Source organism: Gallinula chloropus (assembly GCF_964237585.1).
Source record: "Gallinula chloropus genome assembly, chromosome: 27".
In the NCBI taxonomy this organism is placed as follows: Eukaryota; Metazoa; Chordata; class Aves; order Gruiformes; family Rallidae; genus Gallinula; species Gallinula chloropus.
The window spans coordinates 2,958,657-2,980,821 of NC_140112.1; the positions used below are offsets into that span (position 1 = coordinate 2,958,657).

A 22,165-nucleotide genomic window follows, 5' to 3' on the forward strand; every position below is an offset into this window, starting at 1 on the left:
ATAAAAAAAATCATTATTACTATCAGTGCTCAAAACATAAGGCATAAGGAACCTAGACTGATACATAAAATTGCTACACAGAAAGAATGTGTTTTGCTACCCTCTTCAAATGAAGCCAGGATTTTGATTTTTTTGTAACATTTTAAGATGTACCTGTTGTTTTATCTTCAGGCTCTGAATCAGGTTTTGATTGTTACTTTGAAACCAAGATTAGTCAAGGCTTAACACAGAAATACATGTTATTCCAAACTATTCTCTTGCATATGTGGCAGAAGCTGTCAGCTGTTAGGAAGGCTGCCTAATGATTTATATCTGTGTTCTAAGATATAAAGCAAAAACATTTGCTTCCACACTTCATGTTTCAGATAAGCAGTTTAATGACATCTTAACATTGTTTTACCATCTTAAAATATGTGTTCATATTTTATTTTTTAGCAAGATTTCATCTCTTTTTAGAAGTAAATCTATTGAAAATTCAATGCTTAAAGTTTGAAAACTGTTTTAACACACTGAAATAGTAGCTACTGAAAACAAAACAGTCTAAAAAGGCAGTTCTGACATTTAAAATGAATGAAAGAGCAAGACAACTTCATGTAAAAGTGCATGCGTTTTAACATCTTCAGTATTTCTTTCACTAAATGATATAATTTTTTAAATTACATATTAAGAGTAAATTTAAAATAAGAAAACTGAATTTCTTTAAAACCAATATATTTAAAGCTAGATTATATTTTTCTTTTGAAACAGCTTTCTATGTAGTTATAATTATTTCTAAATTTTAAAATAAGCCAGTTGTCTCCCAACTTCCATAGCATAGGGAATTAAAGATAGAACAGGCTCTGCAGGTCGATGGAGTTATGTACCTATAAGGTCTATGTGTATAAAGGAAACGAACATAGTACTAAACATTCTGAGTATGACAGAAAAATGTAACATACTAACTCTGTAAGAATAACACCACTGTGGTTCAACAAAACAAGTAATGCTAGGGCACTAGTATTTTTTTTTCTATTTTAAATAAAGAGCTTTTCAGCTTCTTTCATTTTCCTTTTCCTGTCCATTTTAGAAACTGCAGTCCATCCAGCCTCTCGCATTTTTCTCATGGTTGTAAGTTTCAGTACAGAGCCTGGAGTTTTCAGGGTTGATGCAGTTGGTTTCTAAGAAAGAAAATAAATCCATCCATTAGCTTCTATAACAATTTGATTAACTGTTTGATCTGATCTAAAGAAAAGCCAAGGTACCTTTTTTGGTGTCATGGCACACAACTGTGATGCTTGAGGATAATCTTTGTACAATTTTTTAAACATTTCTTCCTCTGAGACTATGCTCTAAATTAAAAATAAAAAGTTACTTAATCACACTATGTTATAAACATATTTTCTTTCCTTACTGGAATATTATCAGTGTGAAAAAGAAAAGATGTTACTGTGAAGCCTTGTCAATAAAAGCAGTGTAAAAAAATCGTAAGTTAGTATGTATTCTTTGTATAGTGGTACTCTGACATACAGTTGCTAATTACACACATCTAAATACAAGAAAGAAACAATGAAGTAAAAATATACACAGAAATATTGTCTTGGATAGAGCCACACATGTTTCATATATATTCTTAGGTATAGCAGTGCCCATAAAGAACTGCTAAATGTGCTGATTGTTCTCTCATGTTTACCAGGAGGTCGCTGTGCTCAGAGCTATCTGAGTGAGCATCCAGCCGTAGCAGCACTTTTTGCTTCTTCCTCACGCACTGTTCTGGCTGCGGATTTGAGCTTTCACTTTTCAGCTTGTGTACTGGAGGAGTCTTTACAGCATATGCCTGGGAAATAAATAGTGGCATTTAGAATTACATTTTCAGTGGTAATTGTAGAATCTAAACTGAAACTCATAACCCAGTTTACAGACCGAATATCCAGGAATACATCAGAGAGATGGTGTGGAACAATGTGAAGCAAAGACTGAAACAGAGGGGAAAAGATGTTTTAAAATGCCCTGGATTTGTTGCCCAACAAGGATAAGGAACTGGAAACTGTGGAAGAACTGTGTTTCATGGCACACTATCTAACTTCATGCTTATCTGCAGAAATTCAGGTTATTCTGAACTGTAGTCACTACATGCAGACTATAGCCAATATTTAAGAAAATGCAAACAAAACTGCAGGAAAAAGCTTTCCGAAAGAAATCCCTGCTTATCACAACAGCAACAACAAAAAAGATCAGTAAAGAAGAAATAGTCAGAAAAATAAAACAATTCACTATAAAGAGTTGCAAACCTTTAGTGATGGACTACCCAAGGGACTTTTTGCAGATCCAGAAGGCAGTAATTTTTTCTTTTCCATCATGTTCATTTTTACAGGAACATCATTTGGAGACTTCTTACTTTTTACATTAATGGATGCACACTCTGGATCTAAATGAGGTTTAGGAGTCTCAGAAAAATGTGTTTGTATTTTCTAAAATTAAAAAGAGGTTTACATTAAAAGCATTTCAATGTCTTTTGTCGAGTCTACATAATTTATCATGGACTTTGATATATACATATTACCAAATTCTAAAATTAATTACTGATAAGGTCAAAGCTACCTTGGATTTCTTTTCATATTCAGGAACCATACTTCGGGGCAGTTCTTTTGCAAGATTCTCCTAAGGAAAAAGTTATGTGAAAGCAAGGATTTTACTTCATTTTAATCATTTAAAACCTTCTTGGTGTAATTTCAGAACCATTCTTTATTACAAAGTACATGCAAATATGACCCACACTTAGTCAAAGTGCAGCATTAAAAAGACATTACTTCTCTAAATGTAGTTTCATATCTTCTATAGTTTCCCCCATCTCTGCTAAGGAACCTTCACTTTTTAATGAGAAAATACGACAGAATTTTTATCACTGCTGTATTTAAAAAAGAATGATCCATATTTTCTAGTTATTTCACAGAAGAAACTGAAATAATTCTTGCTTATTGAAATAAATCTTCATTGTATCTTTAATTCAATTTTGTAATTCTCTTGCCAGGTAAAGAATACTATACAGCAAATCACAGATCCAAAACGGTTAAGGTTGGAATGGACCTCTGGAGATCACCTAGTCTAACACCTTGATTCACAGCAGAGTGAACTGGAGTAGGTTGATCAGGACTGTGTCCACTGTGGCTGTGAATAACTCCAAGTATGGAGACTCCACAACCCCTTTGGGCAGTCTGTTCCTGCATTTTATCACCCATACAGTAAAAGAGTTTTATTGTGTTTAAATGGTATTTGTTGTTCCCATTGCCTTTCGCCCTTTCACTGGATACACTGGGAAAGTCTCACTCTGTCTTTTGCTCCTCCCCAAAGGTATTTATACACACTGATAATATGCCCCTGAACTTTCTCATCTTGAGGCTAAACTTGCCCAGCTCTCAGGCCCTCTTTTCTATCAGATACTCCAAACCTTTAATGATTTTCATGGCCTTTTGCTTCACTTGCTTTAGCATGCCCCTGTCTTGTACTGTGAAGCCAAAACCAGGAAACAGTACTCTAAACATGGTCCAACCTGTGCCAAGTATGGGAAAAGGATCAGCTCCCTTGACCTGCTGGCAACATTTTTCCTAATGCAGCCTAAAGTGCCAAGCACATTTCTGGCTCATGTTCAACTTACTGTTTACTAGAACCCCAGGGTTTTTCCTGCAAAGCTGCTTTCACTAGTGACTGACTGGCCTCCAGTCAGACTTTGTGCCACTCTATAACTGCAATTTCTTAAGGCCTGGCAGTTCAGCCAGTTTTTGATCAACTTTACTCACCTAGCCCATGCTTATCAGTTTACCTATAAGGATGTTATGTGCTGAAGCCCTACTAAGGCTGAGATAAACATCCAGTGCTTTCTCCTCATCTGAATGTCAGTCATCTCATAAGGCATCATCTTTCAGGGACTGAGGTGAAACTGACCAGCCTACATTTCACCAGATCCTCCTTCTTGCCCTTCCTGTAGGTAGGAGTGACATTTGCTTTCTTCAAGTCCTTAGGAACCTCTGCCAGTCACCATGACCATCTGAAGATAAGTGAGAGCAGCCTTGCAATAATAGTGGCCACCTTCCTCAGCCTTTATGGATGTCTCTCATCAGATCCCATGGACTCTTGTGCGTTTGAGTTACTTAAGGATTCCCTAACCTGATCCTCCTCCATCAAGGCTAAGTCTTCCTTTCTCCAGACTCTCCAAGTCAGTCCCACTAACTACCACAGTCTTTTCCTTGTCTTTTGTCATCAGAACACCTGCCACATTAAGCAGCAGGACCTATAGAAGTCTCTCTTGTGCCCTTCACTTACACGTTTTACCTCTAGATTGGCTTTGGCTTTCCTGATATCCCTGGAAGCTTGGACAGTTCTTCACAGAGGTTTTGATTTCTCCCTGTTAACCTCATACTTACTAATTAAGGAGTAAGTCAAAACATCCAATATCATCATAAATGAGACAAAAACTTCAGAAAAAAAAATCAGGCTCTTGAAATCAGACAGCAAGTGAGAGGAAGACCTAGAATCAAAAATGCACTTCACAATTGTTACTATTCTAGAGCTTAAGACCAGGCCAAGCACGGAACCCATACTGCTACATTTAAGTGAAAAACACAAGATCCACCACCTTCTCTTCAATTTCAGCTTTAAGTTGTTCCTTAAGGGATGACAATTCACTTTTCAAACATGACAGCTCATTTTCCTAAAAACAATTAAATGAAGGATAGAGTTAACAATGTTTAACCTGGAAAAAACAGTTCAAGTGAAAGAGTTAATAGTGATATTCATTATAAACAAAAGAAAATTCCATTTGTTCAACAGAGCTAGCATATCCATAAAGTTAGCATGCTTGGAGGTATTGTCAAGTCATTTTCAGAATGATTCAATCACTAGAATAACAGATGATCAAACAAGCAGTTAAAAAGAAAAGGCTGATGCAATTGTAGACTTGAAGCTTTGTTTTTAATTTGTTTCAGAAAGCTGAAGTAGTACTCAACAGGTACTTGACCAGAACTATGAAAGCTAAGAACTTAAACCACTCATGAGAATGGGGGAAGGGGGAGTGGGGGTATGGGGTGGAATAGAACTGTTTAATACAGAAGTTTTTTATTCAGATATTGAGATTAGAACATGATGCACTATTAGGGAAATTAGAAAAAGCAGTGTTACTCCAATTTAATTTCAGAAACATCTGGAGTATTTTAATGCATCTCTAAGAAAATAAGTAAACAAATTGGTGGGTTGATTTTTACTGTTCAGTTCCACCAAAGCCGACACTTAATCCCTCTCCAAGTGTTAACAGGAAGAAGTCTAATATGATATTTATAATTATATTAAACATGAGAACAGCAGCCCCTCTGTTTAATTATCTAGTGCTGGAAAATATGCCTTACCAGTGATCTTTTTGATGATAAATGCTCTTGCTCTTTTATTTTATAAAGCTTTAACTCTGTATCTTTTTCTTCAACCATTTTATCATATTCATGCTGCATTAAAAAAAAACAAACACAAACATTTGACTACAAGTTACAGTTATAGATCTATCTAGTCTTAAAACATTACTTTTTTTTTTCAAAAAAGCTGCTCTTCAGAAAGCACTATGAACAAACATTGATGCTTCAGCAGTAACTGTAATCCAGAAAATGCATAAGCAGTATTATGTGGGCTGAAAGAGAATGCTTTATCTCTAGGCAGCACAACATAAGAGCTATCTGTATTGTATTTATTAATACTATATGAGTAAATACACTGCAAAACAGAGTAATAAGAAATGTAAATTATGTTAACTTAAACTGCTGAAGGCCAGTAAGTAATCTCATAAAGAGGCCGAAACTGATACCATTAGAACGCTGCATTAGGATTGTGTCAAAGGAAGCCTGAATATAAAAAATAAATCCTAGAAGTTTAGCTAAATGCAGTTTATCTAGCAGTAGGCATGTTTACAAAATCTGAAGATTAATTTTTTTTAGATGATGAAAAGTTCAGCACATGTTCAACTTCCTCTTCCTAGACTGGGGCCTTTACTACAAAGTGTCACTTTAAGTTGTAAAGTTATGGGTTTGAAACATTTTTACTTAATATAGCATCACACATTACAAGTCACAGAAATCAGTAAAATCTCTTACCTTGTGTTTTTCCATAAGTGCTACCATTTCAGTTATCCTGTGTTGGCAACGGATATCAGTTTCTCTCTGTGCTACTGCTGCTTCATCAGCAAGCAGCCTCAACTTTTCTACCTGTTAGTAACAAACTTAATTTCACTAATGAAAAGTTATCAATATATTTAAAAAATACATAGCCTCATTTAGTGTAGTCTTCAGTTCCTTTTAAGATGCATTTCAAATTCAACAGATAAAGGTAAATTAAAAGTACGCCTTTTTCTCCACAGCAGACAAGTATCATTTTGACACACAAGGCCATTATGAGCACTCTGCCCTACTATTTTTTGACATTGCCATCAAAAAAATGCAGGCAAGTAAACACTAACATGGGAAAAGTTATAACCTAATTTGCTTATGATGTATTTATACCAAGAATAGAATTTCTCTGAACAATATCTTGACAAAAAGAATTTTTAACTGGGTTCTTATTTTTAAAGAATAAGTATTAAAAAAAATACTTCCACTTTCAGAATCTCACGTACTAAATCTCTGTTCACATGTTCTGTTCACACTGAACATCACACAAGATGTTCAATTTGTAAGACCACTATGGAAAAGCAAGGATATTGCTTCATAAAACCATCATACATAAAAAATATTAAAAGCTGCTGTAAAAATCAACTACTCTCACCTCTTCAAGAAGTTTATTTTCATTTATTGTTTTCTTTTCAATGTCTTTTTGATAGATTTCAACTGTTTCCTTATGCTGCTTGTCCATATTTTCCATCTCTAACTGTAATTTATCCACCTTTTGAGAATGCAGGATTATTGCTGTTATTTCTTTGGGAATAAATATGCCAAAGTTTTTTTTCCCCTCTTGTTTTTAGCAGAAACACTCAGTTACATTTCAGGTACATGACTGAAGTACTTCCTACATAATGTTCAGCTTTTTAAATAAAGAGTTGAACTTTGCCTGATGAGAGTTAGAAAATACTCACAGAAAGAATGGCAACACCACAATGGCAAAGACAGTTGAAAGGGACCCCAAGGATCACAGTTTCACACACACACACACACACCCCGCCCCCCCCCCCCTTCCCCTCCCCCCAGGCAGGGCCACCAACCTCCAGGCCTGGATCTACAGAAGGTTGTCCACATCTTAATATAAAAAGATTAAGATCTTATTCCCTCCCTTATAAAGGTATTTAAGATCAATTGTTTATGATATATTTTCCTCCCAAGTGTGCATTTTTATTATAATTAAGCCTACCTTCCCTTCATAAATACTTGTTTTCTTGCTTTCTGCAGTCATTTTCTTTTTCAACGTCTTATTCTGTGAAAATATACAAACAGTCTATGTCAATAAACTAACAGAATTATGTAGTGATTGAACTGCATAAAGTAGGTCAGAATCTTCAAAATTCCAGCTTTCAGCAAGCAAATAACTATGTTGTGCAGTTCAGTGTCCAAGTCAATTCTCCAGAGTGCTCAACTACTTAAACAATACTGTTACTTCAGGATATTATGAAAGGCTCTTGATGTGCAACAACAGAGGACAAAAAAAGAGGGCGTAGAACAGGCTGAAAAACTAAGATGATGCTGATAGAAAATGTGCAGATGTCATGATAAAAAAAACCTATGTTATATAGTTTTACAGTACAGTTATTAACAGTCTGTCCTAATGCACAATCTTTTCTACCATTAGTGAGATAGGTCATTGTTTCAAGTATATCAGTGATACCATGTACTAATGAAAACTGTAAAAGTTTATTAAAGACATTATTTCTGTCATTTCATTTTTCAAAAGTAAGGATAATTTTACAAATCAAGTCATTCCAAAGGTGACATATTAATATGCTCAGTTTAAGGTAAGAAAGGAAGCATAGTTTTAAGTTGTGCAGGTCTACCTAAAGATATCACAACAGGCAAAAGCCATTGAAAAATTATAGTTACCACAAAATGCCATGTTTTAAACATTCTTGACTTTGAAAACTGTACGTACCTCCTGTTGCAACTCTTCAATGCATTTGGTTTTACTTTCCATCTGTTTCTTTAAATTATTCAACTAAAAGAGATATGTCAAATATTAAACTCCTAAAAACTGACTGTTTAGACATTACTGTTCATGTTCTTAAACGTGCACTTGCACAAGTCTGATGAACTCCAATAGGACCGAAACACATATTAACGTATTACAACGACTGGAATTTGAACCATAAAGTACTACAAGAAGTTTGCTTGCCAAATGCCATCAACATTACCAGCAGTGATGCAGTTCTTCAGCAGTTGTAGAGTTTATAAAGAAGACAAAAAAAAAAGAACAAGCAACTTTGCAATTTAAAAAATAATCTTGTATGAAGTTCTCTACAATCCAAGTAAAGACTGATTTTCATACCTTATTTTCTAGAGTCTTCAACTGCTTTTCTTTTCTGGAAATTTCATTTTCAATTATCTTAGCCTGGAATTAGAATTGTAATCTTTGACTTTTACAGTAACATTTTGAAATCCATTGTGACATTAACAAAATGGGTGTGTTTTCAAGCTACAGTAAGAAAGTATAAATCTTTTTAACATATTTAAACCATAAGTCATATTATATATTGAAAGCTAATACTCCATCCATCACTAAGTGTGTACACAGATTTTATTTTTTTTTAAAAAAAGCGGGTTCTCTGTTGGCCTGAATTTAGACTTTTAAGCCTCAATGTGAAGAACAAACATCCCAGTGAAGCCCCTTGACATAAAATAAAAGGGCTCAGCGTAAGTAGATATGTTGGCTCAATTGGTAGAAGCACTGTAAGAAGGTTACAGCCCTATGGTAGAGCTTTGAAGGGTATGGGGGGGGTGGAGTTCTACATTTAAATTTTGTCCTACAGGTTGTTATATATTTTCATTGTGAAGCACATATGGCATACATTTTCTTCTTTTTCATCCAGTTTACTTTTAATCTCTTCACCTTTCTTTACCATCTTCTCTTTCAAAGACTCCAACTCATTTCTAAATGCAAATTAACAAGTATTAGTAAAGTACTTCATTTGTTTTCACTACTGCTAAACGCTGTTCTCTAAAGAGATTGCTAATACTGATGAGAGCTTCATAAGCTGTGCAATGAAAAGGCTCTTCAAAGGATGCAAAGCAACCGTAAGTTAACCCCTGACCTTTACATACTTTAAGTATGGAAAGGTGTTGTCCTTACCTGAGGAAAATACGTTCTGTAACATCATAATGCATCCATGAAACATGTTTATTGGGTCAGCGGTACAGATACTAAATCAGCGAGTAACATTTAACCAATTTCACCATTTATTTAATCCATAACCTTTATTTTCATTTCCTTCACACCTAAGATGTTACTGCAGAACAGGACAGCTGTACATAATACGGAGCTATGGCAAAAATGTTCCTGTAGCAATAGGTACCACTAATTTCTAGAAAAATCTAGATGGCCCAAGCATGAAAATTATATAGCTATATAGCCTAAATAACCTACAACCCATTAATCTAAAAACCACAGAAAGCACATATGAACACAACATTTAGACTAAATCTGAAGAAACCAAGTCTATTTCCTTTAATAACATTGTACATTAATATTTGCTTTTTCTTGCCTTAGCTGGCCATTTTCTTCCTCCAAGTTTTCAACTAACTGCTTTGTATATTCTTCTTTTTTTCTACTAACCTAAATAAAGACCCATGTAAATAAAAGAAATAAAATTTAAAGTGGTATCTGAAAAATCAAAGACATCTTAAACAGTATCTTGACCTGCCTTATACACTGCAAGGAAGAATAACTGCAAGTCTTCTGTGTTTTAAAAAATGTACAAATAGTTCAGATACTCTACAGAAGCATGCCACCTTGCAGCTTACCACAGGATTTATATTTTAAGTTGAATGTTGTCCTTTCAAAACAGCTGGAAATTTACAACTTGCCTCTTGACTTTCTTGCAGTTTCTTGAGTTCTGTAGCCATACCACTTTTCTCTTGTACTATTTGTTCTTTCTCTAATGAAAGCTTATTGGTATACACTGTTAGTTGTTCATTCTTTAGCCTAATTTAAAACAAATGGTCAAGAGAAATAAGAACAGGTATTTTGAAATTTCCTTTTAAGTTAAATTTCCCCATTACAAAATATTACTTCATGCTGAAAAATGTCCAGGCCCATATCTACAGATTTAAGCAAAGTTATGGTGATGCAAAAAGGTGACAAAAGAGGGAAAGAACATTCAAGTCAACTTTTATATGACATTGTTGGCAATGTAGTTGAATATCCAGCCCAATGCAGATTTAACAATGAATTCAGAAAACCTTCTCTTCATGCTAACCCTACTAACTGAACTCTTCATGATAACTCAGAGAGATCCGGAACCATTACATACATATAAATTCAGAAAAAGTAATTTATAAATCTGAGTACATAATGGACATAATGTGCACACAGGTTCAAAATTTTCATTAAGAAGCAATTGTAGATCATTTCACTGCCTATTAAAGTGACTTCTGTGTAACACAAAAAGAAAGCTAATAGTGTATTTTCAAAAATGATCATACGCCTCTCGTTCAAGATCTGTATTCAGTGTCATAAGCTGTTTTAAACAATTTTGTTCCTTTTCAGCTGTACTAGTCAGCTGTACTTTCAAATCATGGATTTCTTTCTGCAGAAGAAAAAGAAAGCATTTTGAGTATACATATGTAAACTACAAGTCATGAAAGCTGTCAGAAATTAACTGTAAACACAAAGTTTTAAGATAAAACAAAACTGCATACATTCTGTAAGTTAACCAGACTATATCTTTACATCTCTGGTGTGACATGGAAGTAGTGTGAGATACTGAACTCTCATAGAAATGCTAAATGTGTCCCATAATGTAAGCCTAACTAGTCTGCAAAATTACTGACAAAATGAGCTTTCCCTGGACATTAAAGAAATTTGCTTCAGACATCATAAGCTTTTGCATTCACCTAAACAAAACAAAGCAAAGAATAATAAAGACAGTTCTAGTACTGTGTGATAGAGTACATATTGCAGATGCATCCCAAACCACAAGGCAAAAACCTTTCCTCAGAAAGTTGCTGCCATTACCAGATAAACAAGCTTCATAATGTAATGTAGTTTATAATGCATAAATTCTTTGAATACTGTTTCCTACACGTAACTGGTGATATGCTGATACCATGGGCACTGGCAGGCAGTTAACAGAGGGGGGAAGGGAAAGAAGGGAGAGCTAGAGAGATTAATTTTCAACTAAATTTCTGGATTTTTTTTGTCACAGAAGGCTACAGAAGCAAGTAGGATGAAGAGGTTCAAAAACAGACAAGTGAACATGAACAAGTCCATAAACCTATAGCAAAGGCAACTGACAGGAATGTGTCCTCAAACATCCTTAATGCAGGTACTGTAGGAATGTAAGAGGAATGAACAACAGATAATAGTCTTCTCCTACATAGTTCCTTCGGTTGACACTGTCACAAACAGAGCAGAGCACTGAGTGGAGCACTAGTCTGACTCTGCTATTTCTAATCTTCTTATATACAAGTGATAACGTGGAACTTAAATGATTATAAAAACATCACTATCGCTCTTTATTCAAACCTCTCTGATTTGGAGAATATTTTTTGTTTCTTTTTCTCTCTCCTGCAAGTTTTCTACAGTAGCCTCAAGATCTTTCTTCTTCACTTGAAGTATTTCAACTTTTTCCTGTTTAAGAACATTAATGAAACTCAGTCTAGAAATTTCAATGCAGAGTATATAAGGAACAAATTTCTGTGGTAAGATGCAAACCTGGTTTTACACTATCTTACTTTAGCTGATGGAGTTTGTTAGGCTTGTATATAGATTGTAACTAAAATAATCCTGTATTAAAAGTGTACTTATACCTTAAACTGATGTAACAGAAAATAGGCCTGTGTGTCTTTATGTCTAGATGGATTAGCATTTGAATGAAGGAACCCACCAGAAATGTTGACAAGATAAAACCAAAACAAAGCAGAATCAAGTCCTTCAAAGAAAACATTGAAATAGACTAGTAAAGAAAGCTTAGTAGCAACATTAGATTAAACTCTGTTTATATATGGCATTTAAGATACTAAAAAAACCAAAGAGACTTCAAATGAAAAATAAATGCCGTGAGACTAATAAAATTAACATTTACCAGTGTTTCTGACAGCTCTTTGAGTTGCATTTCTTTCTCAGATTTTAGTTTAGCCATCTCTTCTACAACACATGTAATGTAAAATTAATTGAACAGAAATAACCACATATTTAGCAGGCAACATAAAGCGTTCATCCTTTTGCAGTAACCCATTCCCAAAACTCACTGGACTAAGCTCAGAAATTGTAAAGCTAAATTATAACCTAAATTACAACTTCAGCTAAACAGAGTTGAAAAAATTATTCAGAAAGACATTAGAAAATATATATATAAAGAGAAACTAATAATTTGTCTCAAAATACAAAGCCTACTGTGATTTCCATGATCATGGCTTCAAATAAACTGTGGACTGCAAGAGTGTTTACAAAGGCATAATCTCCAAGTATTGATGCATTTACATTTTTCCAGAAATAAATCTGGACTACTGAAGATATTCACATGGATATGCTAGAAAAGGAAACTGCTAATTAGCAAGTTCAAAATGCTTTCCATGTGCACATACACATAACTGGTGTTTTCTGCAAGTACTGGATACCAAACTCATTTTTGCTCTGATTTTCTCATGGGTCACATATCAACTTGTTCTAGACAAGCATTAGCAGTTAACTTCTGAATAGTTAACTTCATATGCCCTGAATGGATTCAAGGACATCAAACTAACTTTCATCTATCGTAACAGAACCAGAGACATACTGTGCACCCTGGGGAAACAGTGCTAAAGATAGGTCTCTTACTCTGGGGGCTAAGAAGCACATACCTAGAAATCACAGGATTTCAAAGCACTATCCTACAGCCAATGTGGGGACAGTGGCCAGCAGGAAAGCTTAATACAAGTATTTAGTGTCTGCTACAAGCTACATGAGTCATTCCTGAGATCTCCTGTTCAGCAGTCTAACACTACCACTCAAACAGGTCTACAGTACTATCAGTCTTAACAGGAAGAGTGCAGGGAAAGCAAAATTACTTCCAGTAGAATCCACGCATATATGGTCTTACTACTGGAGGTCTGCACAGCACTGCTGTTTGACTGTTGCCAGCTAAAATGACTGCCAAAGAAAAGGGAGTCAGATGAGTAAAAATAAATTTATGCATTCCTGACAGGTAGAGGGTACTGCAAAACCATTTTTCCAAGTAACAGGGACAGTCTATTTTCAGAAAACATTTTTAATACTACCTGGCTTATTTTCTTTCCACAAATCTTACCCAGTTCAGCAGACTTATTTTTGAGCTCCAAGGTAAGTAGCTTTGAGTCATCTTCATATTTCTCCAATCTAAGAAAATTATAACAATAATAAAACAAAACAAATTTGCATAGCACAAAGCACTACACTTGAAACTTAAAGGATGATAGGACAAAGCCTTACCACAAGCATTTTAAAAGCATTTGCCTTTCAACAGACGTGATATTAAAAAACTGTATCAGATTCAGTAGTTTATTAAAGTACTAAATGAGGTTTCTCAAGTACGAGATGAGGTTACTGTTCTCTTGGTTAAGAGCTACAATCCACACACAAATCGAATGGAATAAACATCCTCAAGTGGTAATAATTCAAATAAACAGGCAGGTGAGGGACTTTAGAAGAGGTATGAGTGATTAAAAAGAGAAAGTAATTTCACCAAATCACATATGAAATTTAAGTTTTATTCCCAGCTGCTCAGTAATCTAGCATTTTACCAATAATTATTTGAATTTAAACTGTTTAATTTACTTATTCTGCTCTGTTTGCAGCAAGTTTTTCAAATTGGAGATAGAAGTCTCAAACTCTTCTCTCAGGGATGCATGCAAAGCCTTAATTTTTTTACATTCTTCCACCTGTTGTTCTTTTTCTCCAGTGACCTGCATTAATGCTTTCACTGTAGTCTGCAATTCAGTTTCTAAGCTCTTTTGAGTAATCTACAAAAAAAATTATAAATTCCTAAGCATGTTTTATAAGAAACAGACACACTTTTTTCATCGCCAAAGCATCAGTAATTATGCAATTACTTGCTCAAATATTTATACTGGCAAATCAGCAAGCTGTACCTCTGTTTGTTGCAATGAAACTTTGGCCTCTTCTAGTTCTGCTCTCAAATGTTCTTGATCGATCTGGGATTGCTTTAGCATTTCTCCTTCATGTCCTAAGCAAAAAAATATCTGCTTAAATTTGAGAAAAATAGGATATTTACACAAAATTATTGCATTCCTAATTTAGAGATAAATACATTTCAAGTTACATAATGGATTCATGCCATTGTTAACAAAAGAACCTCAAAGATGGTCATTCAATCTATTAAGTAGATTGGGTCATGTTTACTATACAAATCCAACTGAGGTGGAAAGAATCTGCAGAACAGAAGCAGTGTTATAAAGTGTCCTGGTAAAACTTAATTATTACAGAAAAGGAACACCAGTGTACATGGCACCTTTAGAATAATGTAACATGTTCACACCAGACTATATTGAAGAATAAAAGAAAAAATCCCTTGCAATGAAGCTGCTATGTCAATACATAATCAGGGCATAGCCTAAAGAGAAAACTTGTGATGAAATAACGGCCTAGAGTTTATACATATGCAGATTACACTACTGGTCCTAATCCCACATGGAGCAGCTTCAGTTGAAAATGAGAACATGGCCTGCAAGGCCCCAGAACTCTGCTGCTGACTAGTAACAGCATACAATTACTATAATCTTGTTTCTATAACTAATTACATTTTAACATAGCAGAGAACACTTACTTTTTGCTTCTAGTAAATCAGCAATCTTAGTTTTGGATTCTTGCAGCTGAGTCTTGATGTCTCTTATTACGTCATCTTTTTCATTACTCTGCATGGTAAGAACTGAAATCTAACAAAATTAAAATATAATGAAGTCTAAAAAAGGACAGATTCTCATTTTTTATTTGTGCACTGTGCATGATTAGCATACATACTGCCCTCATTCAAGTTAGTCTCAGCCAAGCATTGATCAAGTCATATTACAATGGACAAAAAAGCTCTTCAATTCAAAATGAAAATATCAACTCTAACAGACTGATGGTTCTGAAAGATCACTAAAGTTTGTGAAATTTGACTTAAATCTGGCTCCAGCTATTTTTTATGCTTCTGCACAAGGCACTTAAATAAAAGCAAGTGTATGTATAGAGAACAGAAAGACTATTCAGTCTTCACACTGTGCTTTTAAGTTCTGTCACCAAGATGTCACATTTTATTCCAAATAAGTAACACAGAAGGAATATACCATCAAAAGGTCATTTGCGATATTGATTTCTATCCTTCCAAAATGCAACTAATTTACACACAATGAAGCCCATTTAAAGTAATAATTTTGATGTATAAGTCACAAAAGCATAAGGGAGTTAAAACATTAAAGAAACTGCAAAACTTGTTTAAAAAACAAAGCTGTACATAACAGATTGTAAAACTGAGCCAACCTGGTTTTCCTTCATACTGACTTCCAGTTTGCATTCTTTTTCAAACTTGCCCATTTTTTCTGCTTCTTCTTTTACTTTTGAGATACAATAAAATCCATAGTTAATATACTAGCTAAAATATACTCCAAGTTAAACATAATTTCCAGTTTAAGATTGTACAGCTGTACAATTATAGGCAATTTGTTTCCTAAAGAGTAATTGTTGAGGTCATGTTTGAAATTATTTTCCAATCAATTTTTTTTCCTCTGTCAGCTTTCCACACAATCATTCTGCTATTCTGTGTATTACTTAACTCATTCTAAGACTAAGAGAAATGCAGATGTAAAAATGAAACAGGCAAATAGTGTAAATACAGCAAGTATTTAATTAACATTTATGTAGCTACACACTGGTGCATTATAGTTTTAAAAGAACCAACTACATAAAATAAGCAATGATTTGTAGACTGTACTACACACAAAACTTAAGACTTCAAGTGACTATTAGAAAAATAATGTTCCAAACCTAACCCAAAAGGAAAAACAACAGACATTTAATAGCAGGTGACATGAATATAAGAAGGTCCGGACTGTCACACTTAACAGTCCACAATTGTACCACTTTGTACCTTTATGGTCTGGAACTGCATGCAATAAAATCTATGAAGTACAAAATTGCTAGGCCCACAGCATAAACACAATAAACAGAACTCTCACATTTGAAACACATTTCCAATCTGGTGTTCTCCGCTTGCACACGAAGCTCCTCAAATGCCATTATCATTCTCTAAAAATAAAATTCAGTATATACGTTCATATAAAACTAAGTACTTTCAGTAATGAAGAATTACATTTATGGACTGTAAACAAACAGTATTACAAGCTCATTCATATTTGTAAGAAACTTTGCATAAACATGTTTTGAATTAACAAAATGTTACAATTATTCAAAGTTTGAAGTTCAAGAACTTCTTTACAAAATATCTACACAATTTCAAGAATGAAATATTTTCACTCATTCATGTTTGTAGATCCCTAACACAGAGGCACTGTGTTTCTTCTTAGTTGCTACAACCTAGAATTGTTATTTAGCTATTGTACAACATGCCTTCTGATTTTGCCTAGTAACAATTTCATCACTCCCAAAAAATTATGACTTGCATTTCTCTATTATAAATACACCAGGATCTTCCACACTTGAACAACTGACAACAAAAACATGAAGAATTACTTTATTTGGCAAGACTGCACCTCTCAAATTAAAAAGCTTAAAACTCTTTAACGCAGGGAACACTCACATCTTGTACTTCTTATTCCACACAAAATCACCAGTTTCCATAATGGATTTTGTTCTTGTGTCACACAAAAAAACTGAAATTCATTTTCTTTGTTCATATTTGGTTTATATTTCACTTTGCATTGAACAAAACTATCTAACAGAATAACCCTAGTATACCTGACCCCAAAACCTGACTGAACATAGCCCTATGCGACATGTTGTAGTGGACCCTGCTTTAGCAGAGGAAGTTCTCCAGAGGATGCTTCCAACCTCAGCCATTCTGTGAAATCACCAGATAGGTGAAACAGTACAAAAAATAAAGAGGATGTTACTGCAATTACCTAACACTAAGCACATCATACATATATAGATCATATGTATCTACATCCCAAACACTGTTGCATTTTATCCAATGAATGGGCCCTATATAACACAGAAGTACTGTATTAAAATCCCCTTGCAAAGGGACTGAAAACCTGACTTTGTGTTGGTTCTAATCACTTTACCAGAGAATGCTCTTTGTACAAATAGTACCTCAATATACCCATGAGCCTTTTAACAAGCTATGTCACTTACTTCGACATTGTTATTAAGTTCCACATATAGTTGTCTTGTTTCTTCTCTTTCGTGTTCATCTATCGAATTAAGAATGCACCATAAAGTTTTCCATTTGAAAAAGAATGCCAGCTGTCAAAGTCATTACACTTAAACAGTAAAATGAATCTAAAAAGGAATTATAGGCTCTTTTCTTATTTAAGAAAACAATTAATTAAAAGTTTAAGTTATCCAGCTGTCTTGGCTTGGTCAATTCAGTGAGAAAAATGCCACTTTGTCATTTCTTGAGGTTTAAATCTTTTTCCCTACAAATCTGTAACTGCTCCAAACAGGTGAAGGCCAGCTCTAGAAATTTGTTAGAGCTGGGAAAAGTAACTAGAGGAGATTCTACTGCCTAAACACAGGCACAAAGTGCCACTGCATATGTCTTAATATATTCAAGGCATCACGAAGGGACTGAAAAGTGTCAATGGACTGACATAACTTCAGGAGACACGCACTGCTCTGGAGAGGCTAAGCAGGTTTGGTTACAGTGCTCTAAACCTGTATTAGTGTTTAGACACCTAAATAGCTCCCATGCTTGCAACCTTTCAGCAATCAGCAATACTGACTTCAGAAAACCTATAGATTAAGCACTAAAAAAACCCCATGTTTTAGACCTATGGCCTCATTTCTAATTTTACTCTGATACAGAGCTACCTACAGTTTTTATCTCAACCAGAGAATGTGTTTGGAACTGAATGATAGGTTTTTCCTTCATGAAGAGATAGAAGTACATTTACTTTCATAAATCAAAATTTGATTAGCATTTACATTTGGTGGACTTCTCTGTGAAGTGAGTACAGGTTTCCTTAAGCAGACTACACAGATGTCTTGAAGCGCTGTTCCTAAGAGGGAAAAAAAATTCCTATAATATGTTGTCCTAGGAATGCATCCTACCTTGCATACTTAAGTATTAACAATGTAAATTCTAAAGGTCATCAGGGCAGTTAACAGCTCTACACAGGTTGCCTGGAGAAGCTGCCCCTGACTATCAGGCAGTGTTTACAGCTGGACCGACCTTTGGGCATGCTGGTCTAGTGGTAGGTATCCCAGCCCATGGCAGGGGGTGGAACTAGACAGCTTTGAGGGCCTTCCCAACTCAAACTAGCCTGCTGGGGGAAGCTACATAGAATAGCAATGGAGTTCTCAGCACAAAACCTAATTATTTTGAGAAAAATATGTTTAACTGTATTTACTTACTCTTTTAAGAGATCTTTATTTTCACATATCTCATCTTCCAGTTTTAAACTTAGTTTTTCGTTTTCAAACTAATCTCACAGGGAACAAATACAAAACCACATTGTTATTGAAAAATACACTAGAAATATACTTTTTCTCAAATCTCACAAAAAGTCATTTTCTGCATCAAATCTGTTTTATCTCATATTACATGCTGAGCCATCTTTTGTTACAGTTTGCTTGAAAGACATAATAAACAACAATTTACTAGCAACTGAAACAGGTATGTTATTCACACATACCTTCACATACTACATGTGCACACCCCTTCTTAGAGTATGTATTTTCTCAAAGCAGAAATCAAACAAAGACAACTAAGGCTACCAAAGCCATTACAAAGGACAAAGGACCAACAGTTGTTCAAAATGTGTGGTTTTGTCACAAAGCTGTCCGTCACTATCAGTGAGATAAACTGTGATAAGGCAGAGTGCACTGCTTCCTGTGTGTGCTGAATACAGAAATATGCATGACCATACTTTACACACACCGTGACTATGAAACCTTTCTCAGTCTTGGACAGGTTTCTGCATACCCACAGCATGATGTGCAGGTAAATAATAGAAGGAATGCACATTGTTTAAAGGAAAGACCAGGTCTATTTCATATCTAACCAAATGGTTTCTTTAAAGCCATCACATTAACAGTTAAAAATTTCTTCAGACTCTGCAAAATTCTTTAGTATTTAATTGTAAGTATATTTTCATATTAGGTCAGGAAGAACTTTCTTGTCATTTAACATCATCAATGCATATTGTGTAATACTAGCCTGCAATTCTTGAATGGCTTTACGCTGTGCTTCAATAATCTTTCTATTCTCTTGCAGTTTTCTTTCTTTCTGCTTTAGTTCTGATTCTACAGTTAACTTCCACCACTTGATCTTCTCAGCCTCTTTGTAGAGTTTTGAATACAATTCATTCATTGTTTCTATATTCTATTAAAACAGGTTCCACAATTTAATCTCAAATACTATTTAATTAATGTTTTAGATACATATTTATCTCTTACAGCAGTATTTTAGGGGGTTTTCCACAGTTGGTGACAGAAGCTTATATACAATCAAGAACCAAAGTTTACATCTTCATGTATCCACTGTGTGTCTACCAACAAACATTACAGAACAAGTAAGAGACTGACTGTACTTTAGTAGTTGCTCAGGCTAGAAGTTTAGTCTGAGGGGATATGAAATCCTTAGGAGGACTGAAAGAACTATCTTCTATTTTGTTGCAGCAAACTGCATTTTGTATCAGGAAAGCACTGGAAGCTATCACAAAAAATAGAAGATAGCTTTACTGCCCTATACTAAAGCAGAAAAACATTGGTAAAGACTGTATGGTAAGAATAAAATGCCTGAGGAAACAATGCCACTCAATTCATTATTTTACAGATAAAATAAAGCTAGACAAGGCAACTGGTAAAGTCTCCTATTTTCCAAAGGCTATCCTGACTTCAATCCTCCATTTTTCAATAGACTACTCAGAAGCAGCATCACAAGGATATTTCAGTGACTAAATCTTATTCTGATTAAAGCTCTCAGACTCCCAGGGCACTTAAACAACCAAAACGACCCCACAACAAACACAAAACAAAACACAAAACCCCACCGAACTTGGAAATCACCTTAAAATTTAAAGGTTTATCTCCAGGCATGTTCATTGAATTACAATTATCTCCTCCAGAAGACAGAAAATTATTATTCCCCTTTGACTACTTCCTTTAGCCCTGAAGTATCTACCGAATAGTGCCCTAGGCACTGTTTTGAGAACAAATTAAGAGGCCCTACAACATTAGATAAGTAGAGATTATACTTAGCTGACCTCTTCATCTACCTCAGAGCAAAGTTTTACTTGATGTGAAATCGCATCTGAAACATGAAGATATTTTAATCAATGCATTTCTAAAAAAGGAACAGTGGAACTGTATTTAACAGTGTTACAGCTATGAAATTGTTAAGCTAGTCATTAAGAAGGATGAAAACATTTTAAAGTTTTTTAAATGTGCTAGATAAAAGCTTATTTTAGTCTTACCTGAATCGGTGTTTTCACCACGGTTCAGTGTACTCATTACAAATGGCAAATTAAAATCATCATCTGGGCATTTGTTAAAACCCTGCGTAAATTTAAAAATAAGTTCTCTTATGGGTAGATTTATAAAGAAGCATAATAAAACCCTGAGAAAAAGTACAGCTAATGTGAAAATAGAATATTCCATTAACTAATCAACCATCTACAGTTTTCAAAGCCCAATGTATTGATGATGGCTTTGGAAGTCTTACTTTGCAGTTGTAACTGTTGGTCTTTTGTAGTTTGCTTTATAGGCTACACTGAGGTCAAAGTGGGTGCTTTTGATGACATGAACTTACTGGCTTAGCATCTAAGGTCAGGTTTGATGAAGCTCTGAGCAACCTGATCTAGTTAAAGGTGTCCTTTGCTTACTGCAGGGGGGCTGGACTAGATGGCCTTTCATGGTACCTTTCAACATAACACATTCTATGATTCTATTGCATACTTGCACACAGTTGTATGGTACAGACTCATTAACCAAAACACTTTAAGTCCAGTATTTGTTACTTATTTCTTGCTTTATTCCCAAGAATACTTCTAGAACAGATTTGATTACATTTTAGCATGAAAATTTGTTTTTACAGGCCATTTTATAAGTCACAGAAACTTGCAGTCTAAACATATTTCATTAGGAGCCCCAAGATAAAAGATACCTTGTTAATTTCACTTCATTCAGAGCATAACAGAACATTTTTAAAGCACACTTGATCTGGTGGGAGCAACAAATCAAAGCCAGTAAGGGTATCAACCGGTGTACTGCCCCCTTACTGGTCTGAGTTACCCACATCAAATGCATTTATCAGCAGTAACGCTACGCTCGAGGGGAGGATCCTCTTCGGGTTTGACAGAAAAAGGTGTAAGTCTCTGAAACGAACACCTCAGATGCTGCCCGCCCCCTCCTCCCCCCCGCGCCATCTTTTAACAGCTTGCAGCAAAGTGAGCTCAGCACACACGCTTCCACACATACCTTCGCATGTGCTTTCCAGGACGGGGAGGTCAGGACCTCGCTTGAGGACTGCCCAGAAGAACCGCTCCCCACTCCATCTCCCCTGGAAGAGGGCCCTGCACCCTCTCACCACCCTCGCCCGCCACCCGTTCATCAACCGTCACCTCCAAAGCGACGCAGCGCCCAGGCAGCAGTGCGGTTTTTACCTGTCCCAGACCCGTCGCCCGAGCGCTCGCCTGGGGTTTAACTGCAGACACCTGGCCACCGCTCAGGCGCGGCGGCACGAACAATTTAAACGGCTTTTCTTTCTCCATGGCCTCAGAGATTAGGGCGGGCCTTAGCGCCGACACCTCATGACGGGCACGCTAGCGCCCCAAGCTCGCCGGCCCCTGAGGCAAGGCAAAAAAGGCGGGAAGCAGAA

At 35.4% G+C, this 22,165-nt stretch overlaps 1 protein-coding gene across 1 annotated transcript; it reads right to left on the minus strand.

The window, feature by feature from the left end:
* Positions 1-364: 364 nt before the first annotated feature.
* SYCP1 (synaptonemal complex protein 1) lies at positions 365-22,110 on the minus strand. The gene is made up of 31 exons (XM_084276033.1): positions 21,951-22,110; positions 20,763-20,844; positions 20,553-20,599; positions 19,505-19,669; positions 18,700-18,767; positions 18,271-18,344; positions 17,479-17,537; positions 16,341-16,410; positions 15,646-15,719; positions 14,951-15,059; positions 14,256-14,350; positions 13,942-14,126; positions 13,436-13,503; positions 12,233-12,294; positions 11,674-11,778; positions 10,632-10,735; positions 10,014-10,131; positions 9,692-9,762; positions 8,999-9,080; positions 8,479-8,541; positions 8,086-8,148; positions 7,354-7,416; positions 6,775-6,891; positions 6,108-6,218; positions 5,376-5,468; positions 4,610-4,684; positions 2,578-2,637; positions 2,268-2,447; positions 1,670-1,813; positions 1,242-1,328; positions 365-1,157 (listed from the first exon to the last, which is right to left on the minus strand). Exons 1-31 carry the CDS (start codon positions 22,056-22,058, stop codon positions 1,014-1,016), a joined length of 2,946 nt encoding a protein of 981 aa, XP_084132159.1. The 5' UTR covers positions 22,059-22,110; the 3' UTR covers positions 365-1,013.
* Between the last annotated feature and the right edge of the window lie 55 nt (positions 22,111-22,165).